Source organism: Bufo bufo, chromosome 5, assembly GCF_905171765.1.
Source record: "Bufo bufo chromosome 5, aBufBuf1.1, whole genome shotgun sequence".
Taxonomy (NCBI): Eukaryota; Metazoa; Chordata; class Amphibia; order Anura; family Bufonidae; genus Bufo; species Bufo bufo.
The window spans coordinates 461,445,905-461,462,505 of NC_053393.1; the positions used below are offsets into that span (position 1 = coordinate 461,445,905).

At 40.9% G+C, this 16,601-nt stretch overlaps 1 protein-coding gene across 2 annotated transcripts in view; it reads left to right on the forward strand.

Annotated features, from left to right (window-relative positions):
* The window catches only part of LOC121002302 (ATP-binding cassette sub-family B member 5-like), a 1,125,761-nt gene that overhangs the window by 66,940 nt on the left and 1,042,220 nt on the right, over window positions 1-16,601 (forward strand). Inside the window, exon 18 of one of the 2 annotated variants that reach the window (XM_040433702.1) lies at window positions 1,624-1,724. The exons of the other annotated variant lie outside the window; for it this stretch is intronic. Within the exon in view, the coding sequence (XP_040289636.1) occupies window positions 1,624-1,724 (101 nt within the window). The remainder of the gene's footprint in view (window positions 1-1,623; window positions 1,725-16,601) is intronic. 2 annotated transcript variants of the gene reach the window in all.

Consider the following 16,601-nt stretch of genomic DNA (forward strand, 5'->3'; position numbering starts at 1 on the left):
TAGGACTGGCTTATAATATGTAACCATAGAGAATAATTGGTCTGCATAGAACTCAAATCCATAGGACAGCAATAGGATTATTTTAATCAAGATGGCAAAGTTGCTTAGTTTTTTTATTTTTATTTAAGTTGATTTTGAACAACAAACTATATGGTTGCAAAAGTGTACATATCCTCTACATCTATAATAAATGAAAGATTGAAAGAAAATTTTACCCTCAACCAAAGTGATATACATTGGTTAAGTAAAACCCCTTAAAGGGGTTTTCTGGTAAAAAAATAATAATATTTATCAAGTGCCTACAGCACGTCCTTGAAACAGAAGACTCATACTTACCTGCTCCATGCCACTCCTGTCCTCCCTCTGTCCCCACCTTCTGACTGTCTATGAACATGGTCACATGCACGGCTCCAGACAGATTAGCTCCAGTGGTGATGTGGCCACAAGAAGCACGTCATCGCTGAAGCCAGTCATTGGCTTCAGTGGTGCATGTGGCCATACCCCTAGCCATCTGGATGTAAACAGGATCAGAAGCTGGAGAGGGCAGGGGCAGCGTGGAGGACCAGAGTGACGTGGAGCATCTAAGTATAACTCTTCTGTCTCAGGGCGGTGCTGCAGGTACTTGTTAAAAAAAATATATATATTTTACCAGGAGAACCGTTTAAAAAAAAAAATTCTGTCTCAGAAAGTGATAGTAGTGATGTTGGTTGAATATGCTATCTTTTACTGATCATAGGGGGAGAGGTCTGCACCATTTGAGTCCTTGTAGCTAGTAAATGGGGCATTTAGAAGCATTGCAAAACTGCATTAAATAAATATTAACATACATAGCCATAGAGCATCCAAATATTCAGGGTTAGGTGACATCTAGGAAGAGGCCAAGGCAAGCATCCCTGGGGGTTTAGGGTAATAAAGGGATTAGTGTCAGCATCTTTGATGATTTAGGGCAATAAAGGAGCTAATGTAAAAATCCCTGGTGGTCTAGGGAAGCGAAATGGTTAATTTCAGTTTACCTGCTGGTCTATGCAGTGAAGCTGTTAACATCAATAAAATCATCAATATGCCTTGTGCTCTAGGGCCAGGAAAGGGGTCATTTTAAGAGCCTGTAAAGAAGGACAGTGAAATGGTTAACATTGTATACATGGAGTTCTAGGCTCTAGCATTGTCCAGACAATGATAGGAATCACTGATCATTCAGCTCCCTATTTTCAGCTCTGATTATAGGATTCAGTGTAGGGAGGTGATAGAGAGGACTGAGCAGCTGTAATTGTACAGCTGCACAGTTCTCTCTATAATGATGTAGAGCAATTCAGGAGTATTCTGCTTGATCATTGAAAGGGGGCTCAGCGAGTCTAAGTGGGGGCAGACTTTTCCTGAGTGAGAATATCTTCTGAGATGCATAGCTGTGAAGTTTAGAGGGAATTGTGGTCCGGGAATGGAGGGACTGAAGCACTGATTTATCAGTTGTTCTTGGTTTATTTTTTACATTACGAATCAGAATCTATATCATTATATAGAAACATGGAGCACTGACTCATGGATATGTAGAAATGTGTTATAATAACCCTACAGTGAATATCTTCTAATATGGAAAAAAAATTCTATTCTTTATGAATTTAACAGATTGCAAGTGAAACAGCGGACAACATCCGAACAGTGGTATCACTAACCAGAGAGACAGCATTTGAAGAAATGTACAGTGAAAGCCTGCAGAAACCATTCAGGTCAGAAGTAAATAGCACTCTTTAAGGTTTGCCTAGTTTAGGCAAACTCTTTTGGTAGAAAGGTGCTCTAATAATCAATTTATCACAATGGGGTCCTGCTGCTGGGACCCTGTTATCAAAAGTTCTATTGGGGAAATGAAACATTAAAATTAATGCCTCAGCCTTGTGATGGATGAGCACATTTGGTCCTATGGGGTAAAAGCTGAACTATGAAATAGCTCTCCGCTTCAGCTGATAAAAGAGAAATGACATTCACTGTTAAAGGGATTGTCCCATTAAGACAACTTATCCCCTATCCATAGAAGTAGTATAAGGCGGGGTGTTTTGTCAAATCAAAAGTGACAGGTCGACACGCCCTTTTCCCTGCCCACTCCACCCACAACCCCTCTCAGTCCCTCCCAAACCATGCCTAAACACCACCCCAAACCACGCCTAAACACCGCCCATTCAACGACCCTTATTCTGTTAGATCTGATATTGCGTCAGTAATTCAATTAAGTTTTAATATATTTCAAAATAAAATTATATAAAGCTTGTATTAACCTCTTACTAAGCCATTATAAATATTGACAATGTCTAATTGATCTGTCTATCTTCCTAAAGTTTAAGTAGCTTTGATATGGTCACCGCAGGTCCTGGAAGAGGAACTGAGGCAGTCCCAGTGTTAGTGGACCTGGGGAACTGCCGCAGTCCCTTTGTTAGATCCTGCAGGACCTGCGATGTTATAAATTTGCTTTAATGATATACTATCGTGTTTAATAAAATCGAAGGCGTACATGATTTAAGCAAAATATTTGATCACCACATCTAACACAGATATGTATCATTTATAAATATTAGCAATAGTTAATTGCGGCACCCAACTTTCCTGGATGCCTATTCTGTCTTCCCATTTTGTGCTATTGCATAGCCGCATCTATCACAGATATTCAACATACACTCACCTAAAGAATTATTAGGAACACCTGTTCTTTTTCTCATTAATGCAATTATCTAGTCAACCAATCACATGGCAGTTGCTTCAATGCATTTAGGGGGGTGGTCCTGGTCAAGACAATCTCCTGAACTCCAAACTGAATGTCAGAAAGGAAAAGAAAGGTGATTTAAGCAATTTTGAGCGTGGCATGGTTGTTGGTGCCAGATGGGCCGGTCTGAGTATTTCACAATCTGCTCAGTTACTGGGATTTTCACGCACAACCATTTCTAGTGTTTACAAAGTGTACATTTGTAATTGTGTTCAGAATGAAATCTTACAAGGACTTTTTAAAGAACCAAATGAAACTAAAATGACATCAATTGTTTTTGTAATACAGTATTAAATGTTTTTTTTGTGATTTCTTCATTGACACAATTATTCAACCCCTTAAAGACTACCACTCTTAAGAACAGAGGTTCATTCAAGTGTTTTCGATCAGGTATTGAAAACACCTGTGGATGTCAAGGAGCAGCAATCAAGCATAATAAGCACCAATTAGGCAGATTTAAAAGGACTGTGATACTCAGCTCCTTCTAGACATTTACTGGTGTGTTTACAAACATGGTGAAGTCAAGAGAATGGTCCAGGAAGACAAGAGAAGAGGTGATTTCTCTTCACAGGAAGGGCAATGGCTATAAGAAGATTGCAAAGATGTTAAACATACCAAAAGACACCATAGGAAGCATCATTCGCAAATTCAAGGCAAAGGGCACTGTTGAAACTCTACCTGGTCGTGGCAGAAAGAAGATGCTGACTTCGACTGCTGTGCGCTACCTGAAGCGCAAAGTGGAGAAAAGTCCCCGTGTGACTGCTGAGGAACTGAAAAAAAGATTTGTCAGATGTGGGTACTGAAGTTTCAGCTTAGACAATAAGGCGCACACTGCGTAATGAAGGCCTCCATGCCAGAACTCCCAGGCGCACCCCCTTGCTGTCTCCAAAGAATAAGAAGAGTCGACTGCAGTATGCCAAAAGTCATGTGGACAAACCACAAAAGTGTTCTGTGGACTGATGAAACAAAATTAGAACTGTTTGGGCCCATGGATCAACGCTATGTTTGGAGGAGGAAGAACAAGGCCTATGAAGAAAAGAACACCTTGCCTACTGTGAAGCATGGCGGGGGGGTCAATCATGCTTTGGGGCCATTTTGCTTCTACAGGTACAGGGAAGCTTCAGCATGTGCAAGGTACCATGAATTCTCTTCAGTACCAGGAGATATTGGATGAAAATGTGATGCAGTTCGTCACAAACCTGAGGCTTGGGAGACGTTGGACCTTTCAACAGGACAATGATCCCAAGCATACCTCCAAGTCCACTAGAGCATGGTTGCAGATTAAAGGCTGGAACATTTTGAAGTGGCCATCGCAGTCACCAGACTTAAATCCGATTGAGAACCTCTGGTGGGACTTAAAGAAAGCAGTTGCAGCGCGCAAGCCTAAGAATGTGACTGAACTGGAGGCTTTTGCCCATGAAGAATGGGCGAAGATACCCGTAGATCGCTGCAAGACACTTGTGTCAAGCTATGCTTCACGTTTAAAAGCTGTTATAACTGGAAAAGGATGTTGTACTAAGATTGAATGTCACTTAGGGGTTGAATAAAACTGATAATGATGTGAGCACAGAAAAGACATTTGTGGTTATTTCATTATAAATGTTATGTTATATTTGTCTGACTTACAAGTGCCTCTTTGATTTAATTGTAAACAAGATGACTGAAATGATCAAAATCAATGTCAAACTGGCCAAAACACTCAATTTCAGTAAACACAACTGTATGTACCCTAAACTAGTACCAACAATACTGCCACCCTATCCCATAGTTTTTAAAATGTGGCCACTTTTTTGGAGTTTCTACTCTAGGGGTACATCAGGGGGGCTTCAAATGGGACATGGTGTAAAAAAAAACAGTACAGCAAAATCTGCCTTCCAAAAACCGTATGGCATTCCTTTCCTTCTACGCCCTGCCGTGTGCCCGTACAGCTGACCACATATGGGGTGTTTCTGTAAACTACAGAATCAGGGCCATAAATATTGAGTTTTGTTTGGCTGTTATCCTTTGATTTGTAACTGGAAAACAAATATTAAATTGGAAAATCTGCCAAAAAAGTGAAATTTTGAAATTGGATCTCTATTTTCTATTAATTCTTATAGAACACCTAAAGGGTTAATGACATTTGTAAAATCTGTTTTGAATACCTTGAGGGGTGTAGTTTCTTAGATGGGGTCACTTTTATGGAGTTTCTACTCTAGAGGTGCATCAGGGGGGCTTCAAATGGGACATGGTGTCAAAAAAACCAGTCCAGCAAAATCTGCCTTCCAAAAACCGTATGGCATTACTTTCCTTGCCAAAAAAGTGAAATTTTGAAATTGTATCTCTATTTTCCATTAATTCTTGTGGAACACCTAAAGGGTTAACAAAGTTTGTAAAATCTGTTTTGAATACCTTGAGGGGCTTAGTTTATAGAATGGGGTCATTTTTGTGTGGTTTCTATTATGTAAGCCTCGCAAAGTGACTTCAGACCTGAACTGGTCCCTAAAAATTGGGTTTTTGAAAATTTCTGAAAAATTTCAAGATTTGCTTCTAAACTTCTAAGCCTTGTAACATCCCCCAAAAATTTAATATCATTCCCAAAATGATCCAAACATTAAGTAGACATATGGGGAATGTAAAGTAATAACTATTTTTGGAGGTATTACTATGTATTATAGAAGTAGAGAAATTGAAACGTGGAAATTTGCAATTTTTTACAAATTTTTGGTAAATTTGGTATTTTTTTTATAGATAAAAATGAATGTTTTTGACTTCATTTTACCAGTGTCATGAAATACAATATGTGACGAAAATACAATCTCAGAATGGCTTGGATAAGTCAAAGCGTTTTAAAGTTATCAGCACTTAAAGTGACACTGGTCAGATTTGCAAAAAATCCGTAAGGTGAAATAGGGCCGAGTCCTTAACCACTTGCCATCTGGGCCATTTGCCCCCTTCCTGACCAGGCCTAATTTTGCAAAACTGACATATCTCACTTTATGTGGTAATAACTTTGGAACGCCTTTATTTATCCAAGTCATTCAGAGATTGTTTTCTCGTGACACATTGTACTTCATGATAGTCATAAATTTAAGTCAAAATATTTCACCTTTATTTATGAAAAAATCCCAAATTTACCCAAAAATTTGAAAAATTCGCAATTTTCTAAATTTCAATTTCTCTGCTTTTAAAACAGAAAGTGATACCTCATAAAATATTTATTATTTAACATTCCCCATATGTCTACTTTATGTTGGCATCATTTTGAAAATGTCATTTTATTTTTTTAGGACGTTAGAAGGCTTAGAAGTTTAGAAGCAATTCTTCAAATTTTTAAGAAAATTGCCAAAACCCACTTTTTAAGGACCAGTTCAGGTATGAAGTCACTTTGTGGGGCCTACATAGTGGATACCCCCATAAATGACCCCATTGTAGAAACTACACCCCTCAAGGTATTCAAAACCGATTTTACAAACTTTGTTAACCCTTTAGGCGTTCCACAAGAATTAAAGGAAAATGATTTTCCATTTTAATCAATTTTTTTCTTTAACACATCGATGGTTAACAGCCAAACAAAACTCAATATTTATTACCCAGATTCTGCGGTTTACAGAAACACCCCACATGTGGTCATAAACTGCTGTATGGGCACACGGCAGGGCGCAGAAGAAAAGGAACTCCACATGATTTTTAGATGCCATGTCCCATTTGAAGCCCCCTGATGCACCCTTACAGTAGAAACTCCCAAGAAGTGACCCCATTTTGGAAACTAGGGGATAAGGTGCCAGTTTTATTAGTACTATTTTTGGGTACATATGATTTTTTGATCATTCATTATAACACTTTATGGGGCAAGGTGACCAAAAAATTGGTTGTTTTAGCACAGTTTCTATTTATTTATTTATTTTTACAGCGTTCACCTGAGGGGTTCAGTCAAGTGACATTTTTATAGAGCAGATTGTTACGGACGTGGCGATACCTAATATGTATACTTTTTCTCATTTATTAAAGTTTTACACAATAATAGCATTTTTGAAACAAAAAAATTATGTTTTAATGTGTCCATGTTCTGAGAGCTATAGTTTTTTTTATTTTTTGAGAGATTTTCTTATGTAGGGGCTCATTTTTTGTGGGATGAGGTGACGGTTTTATTGGTACTATTTTGTGGGACATACGCGTTTTTGATAACTTGGTGTTGCACCTTTTGTGATGCAAGGTGACAAAAATTGCTTGTTTTGACACAGTTTTTTTTTATTTTTTTTTACGGTGTTCACCCGAGGGGTTAGGTCATGTGATATTTTTATATAGCTGGTTTTTACGGACGCGGCAATACCAAATATGTTTATTTTATTTTTTCTATTTTAAAATTTTTTTTTTATTCCTTACTTGGGAACTTTTTTTTTTTTTACATGTGAAACTTTTTTTTATTTTATTTTTTCAACCCTTTATTTTTTATTTTTTTTTACACTTTTCGTCCCCCATAAGGTCATACAAGACCTCTGGGGGACATTTGCTTCACTTTTTCTTTTTTTTTTCACTGTTGATTTCTCCTGTAACTGGGGCTGACATAGTAGCCCCAGTTACAGTGGAAATGCACCCCTAGAGAGGCTGTACAGCAGCAATCCAGCGCTGTACAGCGTCAGAGCAGGGCTGATCGAGGTCTCTGAGAGACCTCACACAGCTCCTGCACTCTCCGGTCCCGGCGGTCACATGACCGCCGGGCCGGAACAGGAAGCGCATAGCGCTTCCTGCTCTGCATACACAGCGCTCGGTGAGCGCTGTGTCTGCAGCGATCCGGAAGGCAGGGACACCTGGGAACTGTCCCTGCCTTATCTCTGGGTTGCCCTGCTGTCACTGACAGCGGGCAACCCGATCAGCAGCTGCACGATTAGCGTGCAGCTGCTATTTCTAAAAGGACGTTCTAAAACGTGCTTTCAGAAATAGACGTCCACCCATAGGACGTTTATATCCTATGGGCGGACGTAAAGCGGTTAAGGGGTTAATAAATAAATATTTTATCTATTATCTATCTATCTATCATATATCTATCTTTCTATTTATATATCTACCTGCCCATTTATCTTTCTATATACCTGTTCTGAGGCAGTCCCTTTGTTAGTTGACCTGCGATGTTGTAAATTAGCTTTAATTATATACAATCGTGTTTAATAAAATTGAAGGCATATATACCTGTTATTTTATCTAGTTACCTATCTATCTAGTCCAAATCTATCATTTAATAGATAAATATTTTATCTATCACTATCTATCAATCTATCTATCCATCTATCCATTTATCTATTATCTATTTATCTATCTATCTATATACAGTTGCAAGCAAAAGTATGTGAACCCTTTGGAATGATATGGATTTCTGCACAAATTGGTCATAAAATGTGATCTGATCTTCATCTAAGTCACAACAATAGACAATCACAGTCTGCTTAAACTAATAACACTATACGAACAGAGAAAGGCCATCAACGATTTCTTGATGATGCAAGCTGATAGAAGTACTCAACTGTGTAACTTCGATGTCAGCCAGTGGCAGCTCAGGTGTGACACCTGCCGTTTGCTTAGGCCCTTTGATGACGCCACGTTATTTGTCAGTCGCCAGGACTACAGGATGAACGACTTCATTCCACTGCTTCATGTCACTTGCACAAATGGCCCGATGCATGCTCACTTGCTTGCGTAGTGACAGCCGAATTGTCACCATTCAGCAGAGGGATGACTTCTGGCTCTCCTCCTTGTTGGACCCTCACTACCGGTCCAGAATGGGGGCCTTTTTTAAACCCACTTAGAGGGAGGACAAACTGAACTACTACAGAGACATCCTATGTGGTCAGTTGGCCACTGCCTATCTGCGCCATCGTCCATCCTCTCGCAGGTCTGACCGGGGGGGGCCCACTGTGCTCATGTTCCACTGCCATGGCTGCTGGGGAGGGGTGGGGTGCGGTGGCAGGAGCAGTACCAGCTCCATCAGCAGCAGCGTGAGTCTACAGTCGCTGATGAGTAGCTTTCTTTACCCGCATAGTGAATAAACTGCTCACCAGCAGCAGATGGTAGACCTGGATCAGGACCTGAACCAGCAGGTGGTGGCATACTTGGACATCACCCTACCACCCCAAGTTGAAGATCCGCTGGACTACTGAGCAGCCAAACTGGATTTGTGGCCGCAACTGGCCAAGTTTGCCCTGGAAAAGCTGTCCTGCCCGGCCAGTAGTGTGGCATCAGAGCGGGTGTTTAGTGCTGCGGGGGCCATAGTTACCCCAAGGAACACTCAGCTGTCCACCCAAAATGTGGAGAGACTGACCTTTGTCAAGATGAATCAGGCATGGATCAGCCAGGATTTCCACCCACCAATGCTGATTAGATCATCAATGCCGCCTCACCCAAACCTTGAAAAAAGAGACCGGTTTCCTCTGGCTTCCTGCCTCAGCTACTACTCTGATGCTGCCACCCGCCTGATGCCACACATCCGATGCCAAGTGCTCTTTGTTCCAGCCACCTTTGTCAGCGGGTACCCTTCTCCTGATGCTGCCAACTCCAGATTGTGTCATTGTGCCACTCGGTGGCCTCCTCCTGATGCTGCCAACTCCAGACTTGGTCATTGTGCCACTCGGTGGCCTTCTCCTGATGCTGCCAACTCCAGACTGTGTCATTGTGCCACTCAGTGGCCTCCTCATACTGCTGCCAACTCCAGACTGTGTCATTGTGCCACTCGGTGGCCTTTAGTGATGAGCGGCAGGGGCTATATTTGAATTCACGATATTTCAAATATTTTGTAGAATATTTGTCATATATTTGCAAATTTCGAGAATTTGAGATTATTTTATTGAATGCGAAAAATCGGCAATGTAAAAATTGCGTAATGCGATTTCGTAACGCGAAATACAGGTGTGGGTCACTTTGGGTACATTTTTCAAGCTGCTAGAAGTTTCATGAGTTTCTCCTGGGACTGGAGAAAATGGTTGGCACGGCAGAACATTACAATAGCTTTATATGCAGATAGAGTCAAGTGCTTCAATATATTAGCGATTGCGCTAATCGGCAGTGATTAGAATATTTTTTCGCACTACTTGCAACTTCACATTTTAGCAGGTCTGACTACAGATTACTGATTGGTGCACTAAGTATTGTTATGAACTTGACATGGCTTCCTTCTCATTGGCCCACAAGCAAGAAGCAGAGAGGAATCATGTGTTCAGATGGAAAAAAAATGCAGAATATTCGATATAACGAATATATAGCACTATATTCTAAATATTCACAAATTCTCAAAGTGGCGATATTCGCAAATAATATTTGCTTTTCGAATATTCGTGCTCAACACTAATGGCCTTCTCCTGATGCTGCTGCTACCGCCACCTCCATACTCTGTCATTGCGCCACTCAGTGGCCTTCTCCTGATGCTGCTGCTGACGCCACCTCAAGACTCTGTCGTTGTGCCACTTGGTGGCCTCCTCAAACTGCTGCCAACTCCAGACTCTGTCATTATGCCACTCAGTGGCCTTCTCCTGATGCTGCTGCAGCTGCCACCTCCAGACTCTGTCGTTGTGTCACTCGGAGACCTCCTCATACTGCTGCCACCACCAGACTCTGTCATTGTGCCACTCAGTGGCCTCCTCATACTACTGCCAACTCCAGACTCGGTCATTCTGCCACTCGGTCGCCTTCTCCTGATGCTACCAACTCCAGACTGTGTCATTGTGCCACTCAGTGGGCTCCTCATACTGCTGCCACCTCCAGACTCTGTCGTTATGTCACTCGGAGACCTCCCCATACTGCTGCCACCACCAGACTCTGTCATTGTGCCACTCGGTGGCCTCCTCATACTGCTGCCAACTCCAGACTCTGTCATTAGGCCACTCTGTGCTCTCCTCATGCTGCTTCCACCTTACCACTATATCATAGGTCCACTCTGTGGACTTCTCATGCTGTTCCCACCCTCTCCACTTCATGACTGGTCCACTTTTTTGGCTTTTGGCCTGACATCATGATTTATTTGACCTTTCTTGTGATCTGTCAGAAGGAAAGAAAAATGAGACGCACAGTGGATCCTGTCTGTGTAGCAGCTGTAAGGCCTGTATGGTCCCATCAGAATTGGTTTATTATTTGTTATCCAAAATCAGGAGTGGGTACAAAACACAGAAGACATGCAAATATTCCATTCACGTGTCATCATCTCTGTTTTGGATCCACTCCTGTTTTTTTGGGCATTAGCAATACTGATGGATTATTGAGCAAATGCTGACCGAGTAAAGGCATATGTGACACAGACAGGATCCGTTTTTGTGGGTTATTGTTCTGACGGATCAGGGGAAGGGCAAAATAATCAGTGACATCGACACAAACTTACTGCTGACACCTTCACCACTCTGTCAGGGGGGCTCTACTTGTATAAGCGTTTAATAGAACAGGATTTGTAGACATCTATGTGGAATCAGCTGATGACGGTGTAAAAGGAGTGTGCTTCTTCTTGGCGCTAACATCGACCTGTAAGGCTGAGTTCATACTTGAGTTATTTAGTCAGTTTTGGCCCTGTGACTGCCCAAATAAGGCTACTTTCACACTAGCGTTCGGAGCGGATCCGTCTGATGTTTCATCAGACGGATCCGCTCCGATAATGCAGACGTTTGCATCCGTTCAGAACGGATCCGTCTGCATTATTACTTAGAAAATTTTCTAAGTCTGAAAGTAGCCTGAGCGGATCCGTTCAGACTTTACATTGAAAGTCAATGGGGAACGGATCCGCTTGAAGATTGAGCCATATAGTGTCATCTTCAAGCGGATCCGTCCCCATTGACTTACATTGTAAGTGTGGACGGATCCGCTCGCCTCCGCACGGCCAGGCGGACACCCGAACGCTGCAAGCAGCGTTCAGGTGTCCGCTCACTGAGCGGAGCGGAGGCTGAACGCTGGCAGGCAGATGCATTCTCAGTGGATCCGCCTCCACTGAGAATGCATTGGGGCCAGACGGATGCGTTCGGGGCCGCTCGTGAGCCCCTTCAAACGGTGGGCACGAGCGGACACCCGAACGCTAGTGTGAAAGTAGCCTTACAGCTGTTCATTATTTTATTAAGTAGACTTATAGATAGATAATAGATCGAAAGATAGATAGCTATATAAATAAATAATAAATAGATAATAGATACATGGATAGACAGATAGATAATAGATAAAATATTTATGATATTATTTTATTAAACAGGATTATAGATAGCTAATAGATAGATAACAGATAGATAGCTATATAATAGATACAATATTTATAGTATTATTTGATAGATAAATAGATATAGATAAATAAATTGATAGATAATGGATACAATATTTATAATATTTTATTAAACATGATAATAGATAGCTAGATAGATAATAGGTAGCTAAATAGATAACAGCTAGATAGATAGATAGATAGATAGATAGATAGATAGATAGATAAAATATTTATACTTCAAAGACAAAGCAAACACTTCAACGCTCACCTGTGTAGTCTGTTAAGGGAGGCACGGATGAAAGACCTGGACAAGGTCAGACAAATCCCAAAAAGCAGCAGATCCAGCTTCCCATAAAAATAAGTATTTGTTTATAGCAGACAAAATCCAAACATCAGTGTAGTCTATGCGTTTCGGACCCTAGAGATGTTGGTCCGTCATCATGACATATTAATACTAAAGCAAATCCACTTCTTATAGACCAGGGCATGATCACATACAGTGGATATAAAAAGTCTACACACCCCTGTTAAAATGTCAGGTTTCTGTGATGTAAAAAAATGAGACAAAGGTCATTTCAGACCTTTTTCCACCTTTAATGTGACCTATAAACTGTACAACTCAATTGAAAAACAAACTGAAATCTTTTAGGTAGAGGGAAGAAAAAATATAAAAATAAAATAATATGGTTGCATAAGTGTGAACACCCTTAAACTAATACTTTGTTGAAGCACCTTTTGATTTTATTACAGCACTCAGTCATTTTGGGTATGAGTCTATCAGCATGGCACATTTTGACTTGGCAAGATGTGCCCACTCTTCTTTGCAAAAACACTCCAAATCTGTCAGATTGCGAAGGCATCTCCTGTGCACAGCCCTCTTCAGATCACCCCACAGATTTTCAATCGGATTCAGGTCTGGGCTCTGGCTGGGCCATTCTAAAACTTTAATCTTCTTCTGGTGAAGCCATTCCTTTGTTGATTTGGATGTATGCTTTGGGTCGTTGTCATGCTGAAAGAGGAAGTTCCTCTACATGTTCAGCTTTCTAGCAGAAGCCTGAAAGTTTTGTGCCGATATTGACTGGTATTTGGAACTGTTCATAATTCCCTTTAGCTTAACTAAGGCCCCAGTTCCAGCTGAAGAAAAACAGCCTCTTGGCATGATGCTGCCACCACCAAGCTTTACTGTGGGTATGGTGTTCTTTTGGTGATGTGCAGTGTTGTTTTTGGGCTAAGCATATCTTTTGGAATTATGGCCAAAAAGTTCAACCTTGGTTTCATCAGACCATAACACCTTTTCCCACATGCTTTTCGGAGACTTCAGATGTGTTTTTGCAAAATGTAGCCTGGCTTGGATGTTTTTCTTCGTAAGAAAAGGCTTTCGTCTTCCCACTCTACCCCATAGCCCAGACATATGAAGAATATCGGAGATTGTTGTCACATGTACCACACAGCCAGTACTTGCCAGATATTCCTGCAGCTCCTTTAATGTTGCTGTAGGCCTCTTGGTAGCCTCCCAGACCAGTTTTATTCTCATCTTTTCATCAATTTTGGAGGGACGTGCAGTTCTTAGTAATGTCACTGTTGTGCCATATTTTCTCCACTTGATGATGACTGTCTTCACTGTGTTCCATGGTATATCTAATGCCTTGGAAATTCTTTTGTACCCTTCTCCTGACTGATACCTTTTAACAAGGAGATCCCTCTGATGCTTTGGAAGCTCTCTGTGGACCATGGCTTTTGCTGTGGGATGCGACTAAGAAAATTTCAGGAAAGACCAACTATAGCAGCTGAACTTTATTTGGGGTTAATCAGAGGCACTTTAAATGATGGCAGGTGTATGCTGACTCCTATTTAACATGATTTTGAATGTGATTGCTTAATTCTGAACACAGCTATAAGAGGGTGTGCACACTTACGCGACCACATTATTTTAGTTTTTTTTTTGTTTTCTTGCCTCCACCAAAAAGATTTCAGTTTGTTTTTCAATTGAGTGGTACATTTTATAGGTCACATTAACCTGACATTTTAACAGGGGTGTGTAGACTTTTTATATCCACTGTATAATCAAATAATTCCCAACAGCTGTTCCTCCAACAAAGGAAAAAACTGTGATGAAAACAGGGGTGGAATAAAAAATAAAAAATGGATTTCAATGATCCGGAAGGGATCCACGTTTCATAAAAACATTCATTTATACTGAAGAACTAGATCATATTTTCTATTTGGACCACCTGGAACACAAGTCCCTAATCTAAACATCCAGAAAGCTTCCCTACTTAGGAGCTTCTGTCTGTGGTTGCCCCATCTAATAGGTAAAGAAACCCTTTCCACCCCCTACACTACAAACGCAGTAATACTGCCTTTGTGAACAGTGGCAAAGTGGAAAGTGGCCGCTGAAACATTCCGTGTTCCGTGGGATGTCAAACAAGTGTTTCCTAATTCTGACCTTAATCTGTTTATTGGTACAATTTACATATTGCAGCAAGTAATCTATGCAAGTAATGACAAACGGCATACTCAGGGTTACAATTCATGTATTGCTGTATCTTATAATTAGTGCCATTTGCTGTAGAAGTATTGTCTGGCAGACATTCATGTAATTACAGCAAAGACATCTATTGCTGCCACATTTAAAACTTCCCTTATAAGTGAGCTAAGTGGGTTTATTCTCTGAACGATTATGCCCACCACGCCATGAAAATGTTGGCAATCGACGATGAGAATTTGGCACCCATAGAAACTCCAGAGATCTGGAGAAAAAAAATCCCTGTTAAACATAAAAAAATGATGTCTTAATAAAAAGTCAATTGATAAACACAAAAAATCCTGGAGAACCATTGTGTAGTTGCTATAGGTTGCCAAATACCATCGCAGAGCCTTAATGCCAAGCTGGTGGGGAATATTCGTATATAAAGAGACTACATGAGCAGTAATCCAAGTATAGTTTTTCTGCCATCTAAAATCTTCAAAGTTTTGTAAAACCATACATGTGTCTTTTAAATAGTCTGGCATAAGTGGGACTTAAGGTTGTAAAAGGGAGTCAACCCCAAAATCTTTCAGAGTAGGAACCAATGCCTGCAACAATGGGTCTAAGAAAATGGTGGAAATCCCTCCTTATGGATTTTAGGTAACACATAAAAAATAGGAGTGACCACATGTTCCACAAAAATGTAGTCAATTTCTTTTTTGCTGAGGATACCTAAAGCAAAACCCTCTTGTAGAATGGCCATCAGCTTTTGCTGATAAAGGGGGAGCGGGTTGCTCTTTAAAGGTAAATACGTATGCGAATCACTTAGCATATTCATTATCTGCGTTTTATATACCTCACTATCTAATAAGTCAACAGATCTCCCCTTATCAGCTTCCTTGATAACCACATTCTGCATACCAGCAAGTGCCTGGAGCGCAACATATTCATCTCTGGACATATTATTTTTGACGTTTCTGAATTTTACCTCATCATTTAATAAACATAGATCCTTCTCCACTAAATCCTGGAAGTGGTCAAGAGCCTGTGATCTAGACTGAACAGGATAAAAATCCCTGTTGGAGGTTCTAAAGGACCCAGAGGTGTTCACCTGAGTATCATCTGCCAGCTCTTGACACATCTCCTGGAGAGAAACAACATGTGCCAAATCAACAAAATCAAAATCAATTGCTGCCGTAGCCCCCTGTGGAACGCTCATCTTAGCAGATGCTACTTGCTGACAGCCTGCACCAGCCTGTGCATCACCACATGTATCTATATTAGTTGCAAAATTATTTTTAAGAGTAAAATTCCTAGCAAGGCGATAAACGTCAATAATAGTGCGATACAAATCAAAATGGCAAGCTGGTGAAAATGATAGTCCCTTTTTCAAGAGAGTCTCTTGCACCGTAGACAATATCATGAAGGAGAGATTGATTACCTATACGTCCTCAGTGTCCATTTGCGGCGGGACCAGTATCTGCGACCTCTTGCAGTCAGGGCCGGCGCCACCCATAAGCTGAGTAGGCCACTGCGTAGAGCGCACTCTAGCTGGGGGCACCTGCACTCTGGAGTCCGAATCCCAAGCAGTAGCATCTGGCCGCCGCCTGCGAGCCGCCCCCTACTTGTGATCCATCTGACATCATCTCCTTGACTCCTTCTGTTTCTGTACTTGCCGGCCGGATGCGCTGCGAGTTTGTTCAGTCACTTCGGGCAAAGCGAGCGGCACGCAGCTGACACACAGCTACGAGACCCTGGTGTATTTAAATCTCATTTAGCCTATCTTTCAGAAAAGTTTCTCCTGGGATTCGAACTCACAACCTTTCACATCAGAGGCAAGGCATTTACCCACACAGCTATGAGAGCTGTATAGCCAGTTACTTTATATATATATATATATATATATATATATATATATATATATATAAAACTTCTACTGTAGGTAACTTTGATACCTAGTGTACATCCATACACATGACAGCTGCCCCAACACACCCAGCTCTGCTACATCCATACACAGTGTACTGGGGCAGCTGTCATGTGTATGGATGTACACTAGGTATCAAATTTATCTACAATAGAAGTCTTATATTTATTTTTATTTTTTTAAGTAACTGGTTATACAGTCGTGGCCAAAAGTTTTGAGAATTACATAAATATTGGGAATTGGAAAAGTTGCTGCT